Source organism: Pangasianodon hypophthalmus, chromosome 17 (assembly GCF_027358585.1).
Source record: "Pangasianodon hypophthalmus isolate fPanHyp1 chromosome 17, fPanHyp1.pri, whole genome shotgun sequence".
NCBI classification, from domain to species: Eukaryota; Metazoa; Chordata; class Actinopteri; order Siluriformes; family Pangasiidae; genus Pangasianodon; species Pangasianodon hypophthalmus.
The window spans coordinates 3008954-3031081 of NC_069726.1; the positions used below are offsets into that span (position 1 = coordinate 3008954).

General features: G+C 35.9%; 1 protein-coding gene across 3 annotated transcripts; it reads right to left on the bottom strand.

Moving 5' to 3' along the window:
- Positions 1-831: 831 nt before the first annotated feature.
- tmprss2 (transmembrane serine protease 2) lies at positions 832-21858 on the bottom strand. Of its 3 annotated transcripts, XR_008304514.1 has the most exons (15): positions 21587-21858; positions 16890-17093; positions 12614-12803; positions 11796-11885; positions 11592-11708; positions 11366-11495; positions 11080-11205; positions 10070-10113; positions 9584-9752; positions 9329-9501; positions 7856-7951; positions 7508-7650; positions 7252-7404; positions 4538-6069; positions 832-2674 (listed from the first exon to the last, which is right to left on the bottom strand). XR_008304514.1 is itself a non-coding variant. In XM_053241386.1 (14 exons), the coding sequence occupies exons 3-14, from the start codon at positions 12801-12803 to the stop codon at positions 6061-6063; spliced, it is 1440 nt and encodes a 479-aa protein (XP_053097361.1). In that variant the 5' UTR covers positions 16890-17026; positions 21587-21858; the 3' UTR covers positions 832-6060. The 3 variants fall into 3 exon arrangements, 2 of the variants coding, with proteins under 2 accessions (XP_053097361.1, XP_034168812.2); XM_053241386.1 differs by having other exon boundaries at positions 832-6069; positions 16890-17026; XM_034312921.2 differs by having other exon boundaries at positions 832-6069.
- Positions 21859-22128: the final 270 nt, after the last annotated feature.

Genomic DNA, 22128 nt, shown 5'->3' on the forward strand with positions numbered 1-22128 from the left:
AACACAGAATGTAAACACATCCAATAGAACCAAGGTTAAACAAAATGTAACCAAGACAAAGGGCTCAAACAAAGAATAAAAAGCCCTCAAGTCTGATAGAGACTAGAAAGGGGTTATTAACTCTCAGTCAACAATCAGACAGGTGCAGGAAATTGTTGACGAGTCGTCGGAGGCGCGTAACAGCAGGTGCATGTGCTCAGGTGGGAAGCGTACAGAAAAGACGATCTGAACAGCCCAGACTCTGACATTACCTTTTTGTTCAGGATATACAAACATCATCCATTTTTACACAGTTTTATTCTCGAAAGTGACTTAACTGAGTATTTAATCCTCTATAATTTAATCCTCTAACTCCAGAATTATTTGCACACTTTAAGAAAATGGGCAAAACCTTGACATTCAAACAATCAGAGAAACTACTTACCTTCTCATAAGAGCATTCTGTTAAATGCATAACATATGCACACTGTATTATAAGAATTATAATATTCTACCTGCCTTTGTTCTTAACCCAAAGTCGAGAAGTCCTATATATATATATATATATATATATATATATATATATATATATATATATATATATATATATATATATATATATATATATATATATATATATATATAAAATCAAAAATATGTCAATAATTCTGATCATTTTGGAGCATCCATGAGTGTAATTTGAGTGTAATGAAATTCATCTACGCACATAAATGTGAAAAAATAAATATTATTGTTACAAATTAAGTAAAAGATTTGATCAAACAGTGCCATCCTGTCTGTCAAAGTCTTATAATAAATCTCTACAGAACTCAAAACCAGTTAAAAAAAAAAAAAAAAAACAGGAGCTGGGATTTTCAGGAGAAACATGAGATCACATTTCATTTGTTCTTAATCCACAAGATTGTCAAGTTCATCCCGAAAAGCTGTAATTACAGCGTATCCCATATTGCACATAAACACTAACAGATGCCACGCGTCTAAGACCAGCATTATCTGCTTACAGACGTCTTGGTAATTCTGGGTTTCTTCATTAAGACACTGTGAAGCAAGAGGCTGGGTGGAGTTGGGGGATTGTGCAAAGCATTCAGAAGTGGGTCAAGCTCAACACAATCTCATGAGCACTATAGCAGAAAAAAAAATCTAACAAATACTGCTGTGGTTTCTGACACTGTACACTGGGGGTTTAACTAGAATAATCTCTAGAGATATCACTTTTTTGACACTTTTTTTATGTGAGGCAAATTTAAGCACGTTTGCATGATGCTAAATCTATAGCTATACATTTTCGTTGCTTGCTAGCAGCATTAGCTTTGTAAGCAAGCTTTCTTTAAGGTTAGACTAAGGAGCAGGGTAAGGTTATTCGTAAGAATTGCTCCTACTCGTAGAATATTTCATTAATTATTTTCATTATTTCAAATAAAAACAAACACGTAAACTGATATTAACAATACAAACTGTTACTATTAAGCCAAGAGACTGGTGGTTATAGGTTAGCTGTTTATTTGATGACTTATTTCTGCTGAAAACCCGCTATGAATGTAGAAAGTTTAAGGTCAGCTCTAGGTCAGCAATACATCATGACATTCGTCATCATTTGAAAACGTAATGTGATTTGAGGACCAGATGCAGATTCACTCCAGTTTTCAGTGGATTCACTTCAGTCCAGTTTTTTTCATTTTGTTAATTCCTTTATTATTCTGCTAATGAACATGCCATTTTAAAAGGTGAAAATAGGAACATAGTGACAGGACAGAATGGAAAGTACGACTCGGGTGGTTTTGTGCGTAGAGCAGAGCCGCAGAAAGACTTCGTTTTTAATCAGACGCCGCGTCAATCACTTTTCCAGAGGACGTGTTTGGCTGCAGCCTGAGGGATCCAGTGTGACCCAAATACAGAACCATCACTGCTCCGTGATATAATACACACAAAACCCTTTGGATTAAATTCATTCCACTAAAATATTCAAGTAAGATTGTTTTTTTTTTTGCTTTAAAGTTATTTGTTTATATTATTGTTTATTTGATTTGAAAAACATTTATCATTTATGTTTTATCATTTATGGCTATTATATATTAATATTAAATCGTTACTATATCACGTACATAGTGCGTAAATAGAAGTATTTAATAATTCTTTTTTTCTGTATTTGTAATATATTTGTAAAATATTATTTATAAACATATTTAACAGTTTTTTTTTTATTGTAATAACATTATTGGTATTTATGTCTGTATTTTATTGCACATAAAATATTATTAAGCCCCCATGTGGGTTCTTTCCCCCAATCACACATTACATCAGATGTCAAACTAACAAATCAAAATTAATATTGGAGCAAAAATCTACTCTTAGTTTTACTTTTATTTTTTGTTAACAGAAGCAATATGTGTTTACGGTCAGTGACTTTTTCTTCCTGTAGCTGTGCTGGTTTGTAAACACTGTGCATTGAATGATAAAGGTTGCGTGTAAGTCTGAGCTTAGATTGGATTCTGTCACTTGTAAGCAATGTTGGATAAAACATCTGCAACATCTGCAAGAGTATGAGAAGAAACAGGAAGTGACACAATTTGCCTTAAATTAGTTCTTGTACTTAGTAAAGTGCACTAACCTCTCCTCACCACATAGAGCGAGACTGCGTCCAGATTGCTGAGCTTAGCATTAGCTGACCTACAAACTTCACACACACAGACACACACACACACAGACACACACATATTCAGCACAGGACTCTCGCTGTTCTTGCAATCTATGAGCCCTGACGTATGACATCGACCTCAAGAACAGAGAGAGAGAGAGAGAGAGAGTGAGAGCAGGAAAAAACCCATAACTGCCCAGTAACAAGCTCTCCGTCCTCATTGGCTGCGGAGACGTGTGTTTGATCGCACTCTCAGACTGAACAACATACACAGTTTGATCCATGTACACACAAAGTGTTTGTGAAAGATGGAGCCCAGTCAATCTTGTAAGTGCCTTTTAACTCTAGGCCTGTCCAAGAGCTCAACTCAGTCTTCACACCAGAGTAAAACTCACTTCTCCTCAACAAACATCATGAACTCCAGAAGTCTCCTACCAATATCCTCGGATTTGGATTTTCTGATCTTATACTGCATTTAAGTGCAAAGGTTTGCGTCCTTCATGCAAAACAATATTTCAGTAACACTGCAGCATATTTCAGTAACACTGCAATACATCTTAGTAACACTGCAGTACATCTTAGTAACACTGCAGGATATTTTACTAACACTGCAGTACATCTTAGTAACACTGCAGTACATCTTAGTAACACCGCAGTACATCTTAGTAACACTGCAGTACATCTTAGTAACACTGCAGGATATTTTACTAACACTGCAGTACATCTTAGTAACACTGCAGTACATCTTAGTAACACTGCAGGATATTTTAGTAACACTGCAGTACATCTTAGTAACACTGCAGTACATCTTAGTAACACTGCAGGATATTTTAGTAACACTGCAGTACATCTTAGTAACACTGCAGGATATTTTACTAACACTGCAGTACATCTTAGTAACACTGCAGGATATTTTAGTAACACTGCAGTACATCTTAATAACACTGCAGTACATCTTAGTAACACTGCAGTACATCTTAGTAACACTGCAGTACATCTTAGTAACACTGCAGGATATTTTACTAACACTGCAGTACATCTTAGTAACACTGCAGTACATCTTAGTAACACTGCAGGATATTTTAGTAACACCGCAGTACATCTTAGTAACACTGCAGTACATCTTAGTAACACCGCAGTACATCTTAGTAACACTGCAGTACATCTTAGTAACACTGCAGTACATCTTAGTAACACCGCAGGATATGTCAATAAGGCTGTGTGACATTTCAGTAACACCTGAGGAAATTTCTGATATGTTAAGATATTTCAGTAAAACCACAGGATAGTTTAGGAACACTGCAGTATATTTCAGTAGCACCGCAGGATAGTTCAGTAACACTGCACTATATTTTTATAACATTGCAGGATAATTCAATTAAACTGCAGTATACTTTAGTAACATTGCAGTATACTTTAGTAACATTACAGGGTATTTCAATAACACTGTAGGATATTTCAGAAAGACTGTGTGCCAATTCAGTAACACCTGAGGAAATTTCTGATATGTTTCAAGATATTTCAGTGACATCACAGTATATTTCAGTAAAGCCACAGGATAGTTTAGGAACACCACAGGATAATTCAGTAACACTGCAAGATAGTTCAGTAACACCATGGGACATATCATTAACATTGAAGGATATTTTAGTAAAACTTTCATAAAACTTAGTAGTATTTTGTAGATATTTTCGCACCACAGTTTTATATAATAAAGTAACACTGAATGATAATTTAGTAACACTAAAGGATATTTCAGTAACACTGGGTGACATTTAACACTGCAGAAATGTTTGATAACAGTAACACTGTGGGATATTTCTGAGGTGTACCACTGCAGAGGAAATTTCATTAACAGCAGTATATTTCAGTAACACAGCAGAATATTTCAGTAATACCTACGGGTAGTTTAGTAACACCACAGGACATCTCAGTAACATCACAGGATGCAGGATATTTCACAGACTCCAGACCCCCCTTCTCTGTAATGATCATGAGAACGTTGCACTTTGTCAGTGATTTGGAATAAACTGGGCTTTATTAATAATAAAATGTCATTTTATGCCAAAGTAACGCCAAAGAACATTGTAGCCATTACCTGGTAAACACAACTCCCTTCAAAATTAAGAGACTGAAGGAAAAAAAAGGACACTGTGTTTGCCAACACAACATTATTTCCCTGCTAATTTGATCAGAAGACCTCGAAGAGCAAATGAGTATGGATAAAACCCCACTTCCTGGTGGCACTGTAATTGCAGAGGCCCTTGTGCTAAACAAGCATTCATCCAAATGAGTCCCTAATTGCCACATCTGTTAACCTGCTAAAGAGGTCACACATCTGCTAATTGGCACAAACAGGTAGCAGATGTACTCTCCACTGCTGGGCATCTGCCAATTAAAACCGAGATCCCAATGAGCACTGATTAGACACGGCGAGAGGGAGGGAGAGAATGAATGAGAATATTTTAGCGTGTCTGAATTGAGACATGTGCTTGGTAAATGTATTTATGCATCTGTTTAATTCTAAGTGGTAGACTGGATGTTTCGGGAGGATACTGGCCTAATCCGGGATTGGGATTTGATATTAAGCATATAAAGAACAGCACTGGTACTATTGATGTGATAGCAGATCAGTTTTCAGAAATGCTATATTCTTCAGAAGAAAGAAAAACAAGAACAAACTATATATATTCAAGTAATCATTTTTAATTCATTTACAGCAAGCAGTAATGTGTGATATGCAAAGAATCAGAGGGAATGTGGGAAAACTATCATTCTATGATCATATTCATTAATGTGCTCAGTTGTATAAATGAGCTAATTGTAAGTCGCCCTGGATAAGGGCGTCTGCCAAATGCCGTAAATGTTTATCAGCTATGTTTCATTTTATGACACCCTGTGTTGATGAAGTGTGATTTTAAATGCTATTCAGTTGCTATATAAATCGTGATAAGCTGTCTTTATCGAGAGATACTAGCAGTGCAGGAAGAAAAACAAAGCTGTTTTCTCTGCCACTCACTCCCTGTTTCTGAACTTACTGTGCTCAGGGGTAGTGTTTGGAGGAAAAAACCTGTGCAAATAAAGTTTGAGTAAATTTGAAAAGCTACTTGGAGCGTAACACACCCATGTGTACATTTGACTGAATGTGTCTGACACGTTGTGCTTAAAAACAACCTAAACATCTTCAGGTTACTCATTAAAGACATTTTTGACAATAAATAAAATGTTTAAAACCTCAAAACTAGACATCTGACATAAGTTTAAATCAATTAAAAAAAAAAGCTATTACAAAAATAAGCATAAATCAATATAAATAATAAAGAAATACTGCGAATCCACAGGATATAACATGAATATATCTACAAACTGTCCTTCATGAAGTTGCTCTGAAATGAAGGTCCATGACGTCATCCATTTCACCCAAATTAATATTTCTGGAACACACACATAATAAATCAAATAAAATAAAACTTTGAAAATGATGCTTTTCATGACTGCCATCTGTGTTACATATAATATTTCTTCTTATTTAAGCAGCACTGATGGACTGGTTTCTGCTCTGGCTCCGCCTTGGCCACACCCCCTTAAATCATTGTCAGAACAGTCATTCATCTTATCAAATCTCGTTCAGTTTCAATCTTCACCGGGTGCATCACAGCCTTGTGTATATATGCACTTTAAACCCAACACCCACACACAAATGTAAACTTGTAATTATTCACACAAGCCAACTTTAAGGAAAACGTTAAAGGTCGGGTAAGGGGCGGGGTTAGTGTTCACAGCTTTTATGACAACTGTATGTAGAAGAATTCGTTCGTCACTCTTCTTCAGTTGGTCAGAACTGTAATTCTGATGCAGTTTAGCTTCTAGGTCTGTATTATGAGTCCAAAAGTTACATCAATTTTTACATAAGGAAATTTATGCATATTCAGAATCGGGTTACGCAACTGCTTAAGTTAATTTATGCACTCCCCATTCGGATTATGCAAATCATCTACTGTAGTTGCCAGATTTTTCTTGAGTAGACGTGTTTTTTAAGCATCCAGACCACCGCGTTTAAACAGAAGCACTTGCTATTAAGCACAAAAAAAAAAAATCAGGCAAGAAATGTGTGGACCGAAGAAGGAAAAAGCGATACTATTAATTAATAGTGTCGTATTTAAGTATTTCATATTGGCTTCAAATGGCATTTAATAGGTTTTTGAGTATATACAGCGCAAAACATACATTTCAGCGTGACATCAAACTATCAGACAGTGGTGCTGGACTTCAAACTGCTCCTCAGCCATAAAAATCTGGTTGAAGGTCTGAATCTGGCGTAACCGAGACACACTTCTGTTTTACTTAAACGCCACCCCATGTGCTTATGCAACTTCTGAACAGGCTATAGTTACATCTGATGTCTGAAAACCAATGTGCACAATTTCTGTATTCTCACTTGATGCACGGAACTCAAATCTGTATACGGTGCCTAGTTGTAGACTAGTTTCCAAAGTCCCTGGTTTTGGTCTAGTTCGCCTGAGTTTAGACAAGCAAGTATGAAATTGTGTACATTATTCATGTCTGTGGTGTGACCTCAGCTTTAGAGTCTTATTTCACATGTAACATGTCCTTACCTTCATTTGCGTGTAAATCCAGTCGAGGAAGAAGGTCACATTTCCATAAACACCCGGCCGGTTTCGCAAAGCGCAGCCCTGACCCCAGCTAGTGTCCCCCACCAGCCACCACAGCAAATTCTCTGAAGTGACCAGAGGACCCCCGCTGTCTCCCTAAAAAAAAAAAAAAAAAAACAAGAAAATGTTATCGCTAAGATTCACATGACTATTTAAGACATTTTTCTCCATCTGTGTCTGATATGTATCGGATGCTGACCTGGCATGAGTCCACTCCACCCTCTAGCTTGCCTGCGCAGATCATGTTGTCCGTGATTTGGCCGTTATAAACCAGCAGGCCGTTACACACCGTCCTGCTTATCAGTGAGACTTGAGCCTCACGTAATTCATTGGAGGCATAACCTTGAGAAGAACATGGATTTGCATTCACACTTTCAGCTAAACTTTGGAGTATAAAACAACTCCTTCTAGCTGATATGTCAAGCTACTAGAGCACTCAGTTTTTAAAAGTGTGCAGTTAATGTGGATGTAGATCTGCTTCTCACTGCTTGTGAGTTTGCTCCACCCAGTCAGACTAGAACACAGTGGATGCTGAATATGTTCATACCTTGACTCATAGTCGCCCCCCATCCAGTAATATAGTACGTTCTTGATGTTGACAAGTCGAGACCGGTGTTTGGCAAGCACACTGGACTGATGCTAGCTAAATAAGAAAAAAAAAAGGGGGGGGGAAATGTTTGGTTCTGCATAAACCTGATTTCTTCCTGATTTTCTAACGTTATTGCTTCTGTTTTCGCTCTCTGTGAAACCACTTCCTGTTATCACTTCAGCTATAAACTATCAGCTATAAACAATCGTTCCCTCACACAGAACACTGAAAAATGCAGCTTGTTACAGAGAAACTGTCCTGTGTGGGAAAATGTCAAGGTACAGCTTTACACTCTGACACTGGAGACTCCTTCCATAAATGTAAAAGAAATCTCCTCACAGAAAAACTGCACCATATCAGTATTTTTTACTTTGCTAAATAACGGCATTTTTTTAATTTATCTGTTTATTGTTAGAATTACATTACGTTAAGCATCTGCCACACAAGTCCCTGTGAATGAGCCGTTACTGTAATGTAGAAATGATAACATATACATAAACCTGGGAATTACAGCTGCACTACTGTCAAAGCTGCTGTGGACAAAAATGGTAAATTAGCACTGCGATAACTAATTTGACCCAAACTATATCATAAATTACGAAATTAACCATTTAAAAATCCTTCTCAGTGAAGCAGTACTTCAGTAAAGAGATTGTGTTCTAACAGGGGCTGGGAGATGTGATGATATAATATCGATATTGTGTGCAATTATGTCGCAATACACTTTTCAGAGATATTGTAGTATCGTGATGTTTTTTTTTTTTTTAAATAACCGACAGAAGCTGATGTTAAAATTTATGATGCTGATGTTAAAACATTAAATCATTTATCTTCTAATTTGTAAATTTAAATATTTGTTACACATTTTTAAAGATGTTTATGCAAAAAAGTCATTTTTAATGCAAAAAATGTGACTGTAAAGATGTAATTTTTATTTTATAATATTTTTATAATATTTATTAAATAAAAATAATCAGTATCAGTATCAGATGCTTTTTTTAAATGCAACCTCTGCAGTATTTTGCAGGAAACCTATACATCATGATACATACCGTGTATGGTAGAAATGCTTCAGAGAAATGTCATCTTATATTAAAATATTAAAATATAAAATGTTACAATTTTCCCGATTTTAATTCTCTTTTTTTTGTTTTAATTTGAGTTAAATTTTTTAGAAATTAAAAAAAAATAAAAATTGTGCATTTGATAATGATTTTTATTTTTATTTTATAAACATTTCATTTTATAAAATAATAAATACATTAAATAAAGTATTAAACTTTTTTTTTTAATTACGTATCGCAGAAATGTGTACGAGAACCGTGATATGATATTTTTGTCATATCGCACACCCCTAGCTGTGTATATCTTATGAGTACGTCTTATTTTTTTGACAACACATTTCATAGTTCCTGTTGTATTGTAACTCACACGACATTTGGAGCGGCGTCCACAGTTTCATCAGCGCGATATCGTAGTCATTGGTGTCGGAGTCAAAGCTGGGGTGAGAGATGACCTGCCTGACTGAGCTGCCGATGGAGTAGGACATCTGGGTAAGGGTCAGATATCCGGCGTACACCTTCCAGTCACTCGGAGATGAAAGTCTACAGAATGAAAAAAAGAACGTCATTGAGCAACAGCGGAATAAAAATGAGTAAAAACAAAGGAGACAGCTCGTGGACTTACGTCTGAACGCAGTGAGCGGCTGTGACGATCCACGATGGAGTGATGATTGATCCTCCGCACAGGTGATTCCCCTTTGCCTGCAGACTGACCTGCCACGGCCAGCGCCCCTTGGTGGTCACCACTTGCCCTCCGACGATACGCGTTCCAGGAGCAACAGATCTTCCACAATCTAGAGCACAACACAAGGAGGAATTCATAACAGCGTTACAAAATTACACAACTAACTCGCTATGGTGCCATGTACTGGGCATATCATGTGACAATTTTAATGAATTTTGACTGGGTCATAGTTTGTTTGTTTTTTGGTTAAATAATGTACTAAATTTTGGTCAGCATTTCTGATAAACAGTTCAGCTTTCAGTGCTTTGTGCTGATGATTCAATTTGTCCTACAGGAAGTTTTGTTTTTCATGTTCCACTAATTCCTGGTGTGACTGGTGGAAAGGTCACCTTCACCACAGCGTAGAAACATTTAACAATCATTTACCGATACACTTCAGGCTCACTGCGGCATTCGTTGGGCAACTCGCACTGGAAGGAGAAGCAATGAATAAATCAGTTTTATCAAGATATAAATGAAGTGTTTAATAACAGTAATAATAAAAATATAAGATTTGCAAATATACTTGCTACCTTTTATTTAAATACAATTGGTTTATTTTATATATAATTTACTGGTGCGGTTACATATTTATTGTAACTGTTTATTATTTTTGTTGCTGTATGCAATACTTATTTGTAATATTAATTTATAATATCAAAACATTCTAAAACACGTAATAGATGCAAAAATGCAATAAATAAATAAACACAACTTAATAAATAAGTAATAAAGGACAACAAGGGTAAATCCAGATTATTAAAGCATTTGTATGTACTCATAAATTATCATAAAATTATATGTGTGTGTGTGTGTGTGTGTGTGTGTACATATATATCATAAAATCCCTCAACTAGATAGATAGATAGATAGATAGATAGATAGATAGATTATAATGAAATGCTGCTTAAAGGATCCCATTTTTACTCGCAGCAGCACTGTGTTAGTTTTATCCAGCGAACTTTTCTGATTCTCTGATGCTATTGTTGTTAAATGCAGCTTAAATAAGAGTTTCTTTGTGGTGTTTTGAAACATAGTTCACTTGCTTACTCAGTCACATTAGACAGAAGATAGAAAGCGTTCCAGAAAGTTCCACATGGTGACTGGTTCAGGAGTTGAATTAAGTTAAGTTCTGTAAATTGTTATTTGGTATTCTACTTTGTGAATGAAAAATGACTTTTTCCCTGCAGCAGTGTTAGGCTAGGGCATAGCTGTTGGGTTAACAGACCACGCCCACTTCTGGTTAAATCCAGAAAAATGAAATAAATAAATATGAAAACAGATACGAATATTTTGAGCCCTAAACTGATACAGATAATGGCGTAATTATGAATTGAACACCAACAACAAAAAGAATAAAGTATAAGAGTAATTATAGTTTAAAATGGGAAACAGACCTGTCAGAGAGAGAGCTATGTACAGGCTCAGAACTGAGTGCATTTGAGTAATCAGATTTGAGGGTCATGTAGCCGTCTGCTGTGCTGGACCCTGGATTTAATGTCCCATAGCTGACATAGTCAGATCTGAAAGAAGAACAAAAAAAATTACATCATGGATTTTTCATGTCCCAGGCTCCTAACAGATTGCTGAAGACTTCAGACAGGCCATTATTTTATTCATGCTTGAAGATGTGCAAGTATCAAAGTCTAACAACGCATAACAGGAAGCAAAACATTTTCTCACCTGGAATATCCGATCTCCTGACATGCTTGCTTTGCAATGTTGTTGTCCCACCTGTCTGAACACACTACCTTCCATTTTTGGTCCTCGCTTGAAAAACTCTGCAGCATGAAATTAGGCCCAAAGAAGCGAACTGGGGGAAAAAACAAAAAACACAGCCTTTATCATTTTTGGAAATTGCCTCCAAATATAACTATTATTCAGTGCTGACTATGAAATTGAGTCGTACAGCAGTGGGCCTCATCCTCGCCTGCTGGACAATCCGCCCGTCCATCACACCACTGCGACGAACGCACACACGTGCTGCTCTGTCCGCACCTCCGTCCCAGCGCACACACTCCATACACTGTTTTAAACAGACAAACGCCGATCAGACGAACTCAGAACTTCCTGAAAAAGTTCATTCTCACGGACATGACGACTCGTTACTTACAGAAGTACCAGATCAACACGGCTGCTACTACCAGGATGATGAGGATGAAGATAACTGCTACTGTTATGCACAGACATCGACTTCTGCTGACTTGTACAAGAAACAAAGTGCAATGAAACATTAACCTGGGACCCACTTTCAGTTTACACCAAAAGAAAACTAACACTAAAGCTTTAGATGTTTGCCTCAGTTGATCTAATGGACATGAAAAGTCATTTAAAACATTTAAAAGTCATTTTCCAGTCATTTATAATGATATGGGAAATAAAAGTGTTAAAAAATGATGGAATTCTGTCATTCAGAACCAAAAAGCTTTATGTTTTCTTATATTTTCCTAATAGTACATAACTCTGATAATATTCAAGATTTTTTTATTAGAAAAATTATTATTAGGCCATTTCCATCAAAATGATATCTTGACACTTAAAAATATATTGAATATAGGCAAATTCAACTAAATGTTCTCTTTATTCCATTGTTTTTAAACAATTATAAAATTATTAAGCCTATTTCTAGATATTTTTTTACTCATTTCAGGCTTTAAGTTGTCTTGTTCTCTTGGTGGATTATTTTGCTTCTTTCAAGCATTATTTTTGCCAACACTTAAAAGACTATTTTAATCTTGAACTTAGTAAATATGTCTAGAAATAGGCTTAACAGTCTTATATTTGCTACATAATAATTTCATAATGAAAAATATTAGATAACCTTTTCCTTTAGTTAAGATACAGAGCTTCCATTGTGAAGATATAATATAAATTGTGCTAATAACAGAGTGGAAAATAAAACAGAAGAAAAATGTCGTTACACTCGGGTACCTTTGCTTGTCGCTGTGGTGTGAGGAAGTCCGGATGTGACGGTGTAGTGTGTGTTGATGGGTGCAGGTACCACGTTCGCGTACTGAGGTACAGTGGGATAATACGGTGGTGGTTGTCCAGGCGCTTGTGCTGGAGGTCTTTCGTCTCCATAATGAAATCCGTAGTTTATATGAGAGGGGTTATTATGCATCTGAAAGTTAATACACATTTCAACAAACTTAATGTGTATAAAACACACAAAACTAGCAACATGGACAAAACACCATTTCTGATATATGATTGTATAAACAGAGTCATACAGAAATACCAAGTGACGTACATCCAAAATTTTTGGAAAATGAATTGGAGCAATTAAATAAATGCCCGGAACAATAACACAGTGACGCAGTAATTACAGATCTCAAAGGTACTCATATTTTATGGAGCACAAACAAATATAAAAAGCTGAGTGCACTTTAAATAGGCTTTCTTAGAAACCCAGTAACTATGCCAAGGTTAATCATTAACACAATGTAGTAACTATGTGAACTGAACAATGCATTACTAACTCCATTACTAACTGAATGAACATGAGAAGAAGTTCTTTGTTGCTCAGTTAAGCCTGGTTCAACCACAGTGCTGTTGAATTCTCAATTCTGATTGGTCAGAAGTTCATATATCTCTGGAACAGCATGAGCTGAGTTTTTTCTTTAGAGAGAGAAAAAGAGATTCTGGTGAGGGAAGGACTGTTTATAGCTGCTATAATGTAAGCGAAAATGGGAACTAACTTGTTTTGTGGGCATTACACAACAATAAATGTAACTATAAATGGATAAAAGTATGACATTGTTGGTTAGTAAAAAAAAAAGTGTAATTATTGGCAAACTGCTGTACTATAAGTGGAATAAAACACAGCTGTTACTGGAAAATAATGAACTAGTAACAGTATTGTTTATTTTCCTATTACAGCATGTCCCCAAGTGTTTTAAGGCCATTTGCAAAATTAACAGTTATTTTATTATTTATTATTCAGTGAATTAAACAATAACAAGAAGAAACATACTAATGCATTATCATTTAATGGAAACTGAATAAACCTGTAAAGCAACAGAGCACTAGTAATCAATAAAATCTGAGATTATGATTAATAAATTAAGCCTATTTAATCAAGCCTACACTAAATTACATTAATTCACCAATTGCACAAATTTATTAGCTTACAGTCCCCTGTCAGTTCCCATGACACGGTCAATTCTTTTGTTTTTTCTATACACTCAATACATTTGAGTTTGAGATCAAAAGACGAATATGAGAGGAAAGATCAGAACTTCAGCTTTCTTTTCCTGATATTTATATCTAGATGTGCTAAACAACTTTTCTTTGAACTTGATTTTTCAAGTGATTAAAAATCTTGGAACATGTGTCTGATAGGTGTTTCTTGTTGCCCAGGTTTAAACAATTAATAGCTCTGAATGGCTACTCTTGATTTGAGCCCTGGGTTTTGCTTGTGAAGACTGCTGTTTGTTGTTAAAAAGGATAAACCAACATGAAGACCAGAGAGCTGTCTATAGGAGAAAAGCAAGCCACTGAGAAGCCATGAAGCTGAGAAAAGCAGGAAAATCACACAAGCATTGGGTATAGCCTGTACAACAATGTGGAAAGTGCTGAAAAAGATAGAAACCCCTGGTGTACTAACAAGCAGATATCGAACAGGTTGGCCAAGGACCTATTGGGTTGGGCAATAGTTTTGAAACCAGTCTAACAACTACATGTTTTATACAGGAACAAACAACACAGCCATATCTGTAATAAAGATCATAATATTATACTACAGTATGTCTGTCAATAAACTACACTTATAAACGTCAGCTATATCAATTTTGTTGCTTCAGAGAAATTATAATTAAATTAATTATAAAGACAACGTGGCCTTGTAAATGTTAACCTTTACTCTCTTATCTTGAATTTATTCTCTCTTTATATTGGATTATTTATTCCTTTAAGAGTTTTTTAAAAATATATTTTTTATGATTTGTCTGTTTTTTTTTCCTCTAAGGGTATGGACTTACAAACCATACATACTGAAGAAATCATACACACCACACTGAAGAGTTTGTCATTCCCTCACACAAAACAATGAAGTCATAATTATAGGTAAAGAAAAAAAAAAAGGTAACTATTGAAACCACAGCATGAGTCGTTACACCAGAATATGGTGTTAATACCAACCCTGTAATAATATTTAATAGTATTATTGGTTAAAAAAAAAAAAAAAAAAAAGTACAATGCATTATTCAATTCAATTATTCAATTTTCCAATTATTCAATTAAAATAGTTATTAAAACAGTTACATAATTGGCAACTGTACAGTTACTGGCTTAGTAAAGAACCTTACTGTAATAATACTGTTCACCAATACATTAGTTTGTGCTGTAAAAATGACTGTGTAGGTTTGGTTATATTAAAGTATTATAATCTTATATACGCTTGAACACCTGACCATCACACTCATATGTGGTTCTTCCCCAAGTGGTTACTACAAAGTTAGAAGAATGTGTCTAGAATGTTTTTGAATGATGTACCCTTCAATTCAACTAAGGGACCCAAACCTGTTCCAGCATGACAACGCCCTTGCGCACAAAGCAAGCTCCATGAAAACAGGGCTTGCAAGAACGTGTGAAAGAACGTAAGTGTACTGACCATAAGCCCATTAAACACCTTTAGGATGAATTGTGCGCCAGCTCTTCTCACTCAACATCAGTGCCAGACTTCGCTAATGCTCTTGTGGCTGAATTCCCTCAATCACACTCCAAAATCTAGTGGAAAGCCTTCCCAGAAGAGTGGAGGCTCTTATAGCAGCAAAGGAGGGATCAACTCCATATTAATGCCGATGGTTTTGGAAAGGGACATTCAACAAGCACATATGAGTTTAATCATAAGGTGTTCACATACTTTTGATCAAGCTCTAAGTCATTTTATACCGATTAACAAATCAGTACAAATGAATGACAATAATTTGGTACTTTTTTGGTTTGGTTTTGAGTTCAACACTCTGGAGCTAATCTCCAGCCATTAGACTTCTCATTTCTCAAAAACCAAACAATCATTTTTTCATAGCCAAAAGAACACAAAGGAATGACGTATGTTGTGTCCAATTTTTATTTTTACAAGCCGTGCCAACTTCAGAAGGCGGCTGTGATGGGTTTGTTGTTCATTTTGTTGCCTTTGTAGCTGAGTTACATTATAGCTTTTAGGTTAATTAACTGTCAACACATATATTCCTGTATATTAAGCCTACAAACAATAATTCTGCAATGGAAATTTGCACTGGAGCTACAACGCTGATGTATCTACCAGAAGTGACAGAAGTCCATGGCATTTTCCATAACGAGATGGCTCCGGCTTTTTTAAAAGCAAGTAGCTTGTATAGAGTTTACCTATTACTTGATTGTCCATTTGAAAGAAACTAAAAACATCCTACTGTTCTGAAAACCAATGAAAACTCAGCTCTTTTAAACCAGGCATTACTATAACTATTACACAAACAAAACTGCCCCATGGAGTTGAATTCTATAGGGTTACTGGGACAGGCGTCTTGAAAAACCAGAATGTTTGTTTGGCTGTTTGAAGACAGAAAGTAAAAAGTATATTGTGTTACTATGATATTGGGCAATGGAGAGCCACCAAAACAGGTTCAATGATCTTCAGCTGAAGGGGGGGTCATTCGTTGTGGAATCATCCTGGAATAGACCACGCCCATAATGGAGAAATAACCATGATCAGTCAGAAGAACTTTGTATTGATTTGCGGTAATGAGTGGACCCAAACCATGCCAGCAAAATAAATAAATGCGACCCCGTCCTCATGATATAACCAAGCCACAGGTTTTTCCTTTAATTTGTCACACATCTATAATTTAATTTCCACATGAGATCGACTTCTAATAGTTGTTAGCTAGAATAAGCCAAGAGCTTCAGTGAAAAATAAAGAAACAAAGTAACCATGTATTTCGAATGATCGAGGACATTTGGGGCAAATAAAACTTTTCCAAATGAAGTATTCCTTTAAGAATTCACCTGCTGTTTTTACTGTAGTTAGGTCTTCCTAATAAACTGGTACACAAGTACACACTGAGCTGCCAGTTTCATATACATCTCCTAACTAATAAAATAGTAAAACAGTAAAAGAGTGTGGTTTACAGTGTGACAACCCTACACCAGAGTCATATTCTGCTTCTGTATATATTTACTAGGATAAAATCAGAAAATGAATGAAAGCTTTCATAAAAGAACTTACCTCAGAGCCCTGTTGCTTCTCTCCTGTTCCCTGTTGGTTTCTTCTGTCTGACCAGTGTTTGTCTCCTCCTTTCTCGCTCTGTCTGTCCACCTTTCCTGTATTACTGGTAATGAACAGCCACGGGCCACACCTTTTCCCTGTGCAAGTGCCAGCCTATTAGGCCTCATACTTCATTTGTCGCTTCAGAGTGAACAGGACAATTTCCTGAGTCACGCAGGTCAGAAATAAAACAGAGTAATCGGAGTCATATAACACTGCAAGTGAGAAAACGACAATATGGTCGTGTTTGCATTTCTGGGGCCCCCGATACATGTGTGTGCTTTTGCATGCGCATTTGTTATTCAAATTAGATTAGACTGCAGTGAGACAGAAGAAAAAAAAAGAGAGAGTGGGTGACTCAAAGACATATTATAAGATTATTTGTTTCTGCCTTTAGTGAGGAATTGTATGTGTCTTTCTGAATGTGATATAAATATTTTTCAGCAGGGTTGCCAGGTTCATGGTTTTCCAAGTGACTTGTTTTATTTGATTTTAATTAAAATAATTAATTTACTTTCATTTTATTTGTTTTTTTAATTATGTTTAAATTTTATTGCATTTAATTTATTTAGTTTTATGGTGACTGGATCCTTGTGTGTGGTTAAGATCAGCTGGTTAAACAGTCTCAGATTACACTCCTGTGCTCTGCATTTTAGTGGACTTTATCAAGTCAAACCCGAATCGGTTAACACTAGCAGTCTTTCCCGGTGCTTTGGGTGAGATGGATACAGATGAAAAGAACACCATGCATTAAACATTAATCAGATTTGACACTGAGCTGTGAGTTTATTAGTTGCTAGCTTGGTATGTTTACATATGTACAGAGTTTATTAGGTATAGCACCAGAAACTCAGTGAGCACTGCCAGGCAAAGGTTTTTAACAGGTTATTGACCTCATGGGAACAAACTAGATCTAATATAATCAAAAAAAGGTCCAAATCTTTATCACTCTACTTAGGCATTCCATGTGTTTTACAGTTAAAACTCAAGCTGTCTATGAGTCTTATCTACAGCCTTAACAGCTTTACCTTTAAAACACTCATTTATCTGAAAGTGAACAGTGAATAGTTTTACTTAATATTTGGCAATAGTACTGATTAAGTTGTTGAATTCTTCATTCAGAAAGTGTCCATTGGGTTCCTATGAACAATATTAATTCACTCATTCTAATACATTATCATAATACGTAACAAACCATTCACAGGGCGAACATGTCACATAAACAGATTTAAAAACATGTAATTGTCATTGTGTTGGAGTTTGTGTCATTGTGTTTCTGTAAGAAGATTTTTGTTTAATATTTATGGAAGGAGTCTCCAGTGCCAGGGCTTTGTAACAGTCAGAGGTAAAGCTGCAACTTCACAAGAAAAACTTGAGGACAGACAAGTTTATGCTCTCCAGTTTCTCAGCAAAATGTTCATATTTTATCTGAGAGTTGTGAGTCATTGAGGGAAGTGTTAGTATTAGGGAACATATCAAATGTCTTCATGCGCTCTTTTTAGAACAAAATACCCAAAACGGAAAAACACAGAAAGAAGGGCTTGGTTTCGTTAAAGAAAGTAACAAATCCAGCATGCTGTGTCATGCCCACACGCACACACACACACACACACACACACACGTACACACAGACGCTAAAAAGCTCTGACACTCCAAAAGTAGGTTCAAGAAATTCAATACTATTACATGTACAAATCAAGTGCAAAAGTTTGTACACCCTAAAATATTATTATTAAAATGTTATCACTTCAAAAGTTTGCTTATTCATCTCTGAATGTGACATAAATATTTTTTTTATTCCCAGGAAGTCAGAAGCGTTGCCAAGTTTGTGGCTTTCCTGAATTATTTTATTTAATTCTGTTTTAATATTGTTTAGTTTTCTGTCCTTAATAATCTGAATAAACAGAGGAAACCTGCTATGTTCTAAATGTTTAGTACAGTTTAGTTTAGTAATTTACTGTAAAATACACAGAAATTTAAATTGTTTAAATTGTTAATTTTAATTTACCTTTTAGATTGTTGTCTTGTTGCAGGATACACTCATTTTATGTACTCATTTTTTCATTTTTTGCTACTGATTTGAAGATAAATTGCACAACAGAGGAATATTTCCTTTCCTCCTGCTTCCCCGAACTGTATTTACTTTAAAATTTCTGGCTAATAATCACTAAGCATGCAGTACAGTACAGTACAATTTTGTTATCCTGATTCAGGTGACAAATATTAGGATACAGGAGTCAAAGTTTATTCAGATACTGGTTGAAATATAATCAGAGTCTGGTGTTAATGTGTATCCCGTAATTGTGCAACTTTCTAAAAGTGCGGTTACAGCATACAGATCGTAGACACTGTAGATAAGTGTTTTCTTGGACACTGTGGAACAGATTGCTCTTGAATGTTTTTCAGCAGCCCCTGAAAAGGCACAGGAAGGCTTTAATGAGAATAAAATCTGCTTCTCTGTGTAGTAATTTGCTGTCTTTGAGTCGGAGAACTCTCTGTGTTCACAATCTGTTAGTGTTTGACGTGAGTGTGCACTGTGCAGACGTGACTAATGTACAGAAGTGTACCAGAGTGATAATAGAGAGAGCTATTAGAGAGATAATACAGAGAGTTTGGCCAACGTTTTTAGCATCACGTGTATGGATAAAGTGCACGGACTGCACGGAGTAAATTATTTGACGTGATGCTCCTTTGAATGATTTACATAGCTGCTGGGTTTTGCAATACAGGAATTTTGTTCAGTAACAAACTTTGTACCAGGAAACTCTAGCTGCTTTTTCTCCCATTGGCCACCAATTCAGTGCCAGAGCTTCCAGTTTTTCATACGTGCGGGGATTGCAAAATTATTTGTTGCTGATTGGCTGTGTATAACACATCACACCTGTGTTTCTAATACACAGACATTTCATCTACTATTTATCTCAAATCATGTACATCCCATACTATTACTATATTCACATTTGTAAATAATTCATTAATCACTATATAGTAAAATGGCATTAATATAGAAATATAAAATATATAGGAAATATATAAACTTTTTTAATTATATAAAAATGTTATATATTAGCATAGAGTACATATATATAACTGCCTAAAACAATGAAGTGTGGGATGCTAGAGGAAGAGGCGGAGCCATCAGAGGGTGCTGTGGTTTAAAATTTTCTAAATATATTTTTCAATACACCAAGAAAGCAAAACACTACTCATCAGACACAAATTAGAAGCAAAAGGTGTAGAGTAATTTTGGATTTTGTTCCTGAGGTGGCTGCTGTGGCGTCACAGCGAAGCGAGGTACCGCACACTGATATGTTATTTCTGATTAAAGCCAAGTGTTCATGTTTGAAATGTTAACCCGCTGCTTGAGAAATGCATGCATGAAGTGAAAAGTGTACACATAGAACACAGTGCTTGATTTGAGATACAACCAGGGCTGCCACTTTGTAAAGCTCCTGGAAACATGATTTTAAATGTTAAAAAATATTTGTGATACCAAAGGTCCATAACTGAATAAGCATTTGCCAATGGTTAGGATTCAAGAATATATATATATATATATATATATATATATATATACTCCTAACTACAATTTAATTATAACTAAAAGCTATTGAAATCCCTCCTATTTTCTGCCCAGTGTGTGTGTGTGTGTGTGTGTCAGATGGCATAATGATTGACAGCACCATCTCCCTGGAAACAAACAACTCGTGAAGTGGTTACAAACTGCTAGAACACTAGTGCTAGAAAAATGACCATGCATGTATTTATAGTGTGTGTAAAATAGTAAAAAGGAGAGAAAAAAAAACTGATTTAAACGAAAACAGTAATTTCATTTCTTTGCAGTGCCATATTCACCACAGAAACTACAGATAACTTAAAGAAGCTAATTCTGAAAATTATTTACAAGGGGCTTTAAAATAATATCAGAGTTTTTAAAAAATATTTCAGCAAATATAAGCCGGTAAAGCAAAATCAGAAAAAAAATCAATCCAAGCATTTCTTCCATGTTAGATGTCCCTTATGAAAAAACGGTTACTTTGGTACTTTAAGTTAACTGTAGTTATTGTTACGGTAGCTATGATTAGCATGTTAACTGTAACGCTACCGTGAGTTTACTGCGGTGTTTTAGTTAAACAGTGGTACTGACAGTGTTACTGTAGCATCTTAAAGGAATTTTTTTGTTGTTGTTGTTTTGCTCGTAAACATGTGGTACTTATGTTAGCTGTTATTAATAGTAAAATTATGACAGAGATCGTTTTTTCATCTTCATTCAATTATTCATCTTCAGTAACCACTTTATCTTAGAGCCCAGGGCACCATGCGCGCGCGCACACACACACACACACACACACACACTCATTCACACATATAAGCAATTCATCACAGCATCCACCTGTGTGATTTTTTGCGAAATGGGAGGAAACCAGAAAACCCAGAGGAAACCCACACGGACACGGGAAGAACATGCACAGACACTAACCCAAGCTCAGGATCAAACCCTGGGCCCTGGAGCTGTGAGGTGACAACACTACCTACTGCAGAACTGCTCTGCTCTTTTCTTTTTTTTTTTTTTTAAACACGTTTACTTTTGATTAGGATTAGCTAGGGCACTCACACACTGAATGATATAATAATGAAAGGATAACGGTCACTTTTACCTGTTTGGCGCTCTCTTTCTCAGTAGGCTGGACTCTCTGAGAACTTCCTGTTGTGTGAAAGTCAAGTTCAGGTTCTCTGAAGTCAAGGGCTGGATCTCAGTACACCGTCTGATCACATGGCATGTTCATGCTTTAATTTTTCAGTGTCTATGACTCACCATGTCAATACTGCTCACAATATTCTCAAGAGCTGCACTGAAACACTACCAGGGCTAAAACTGTAGCACTTTTCCTTGATCAAAAGCAGCACCTGTTCCTAATGAATGATGAGAGAGTTGCAGAGCAATGGCGCCCTCTGCGATTTATTGTGTGGAGCTGCAAGAAAGAGTCCATTCAACCGACTGTGAAGTGAGGGGAATTGCGGATCTTTTCAGTGAGTCAGATCATTTGGCTTACCAGTAAGAGCCGACTCACCAACAAGAGTCGACTCACGAACAAGAACCAGCTCTTTTTGCTCCCAAACGGCTCATTGCTATTTTTTTTTTCCAGAAACCAAAGAAAGATTACGCTGTTTTCGATACCAGTAATCATTCTTCTTTGCT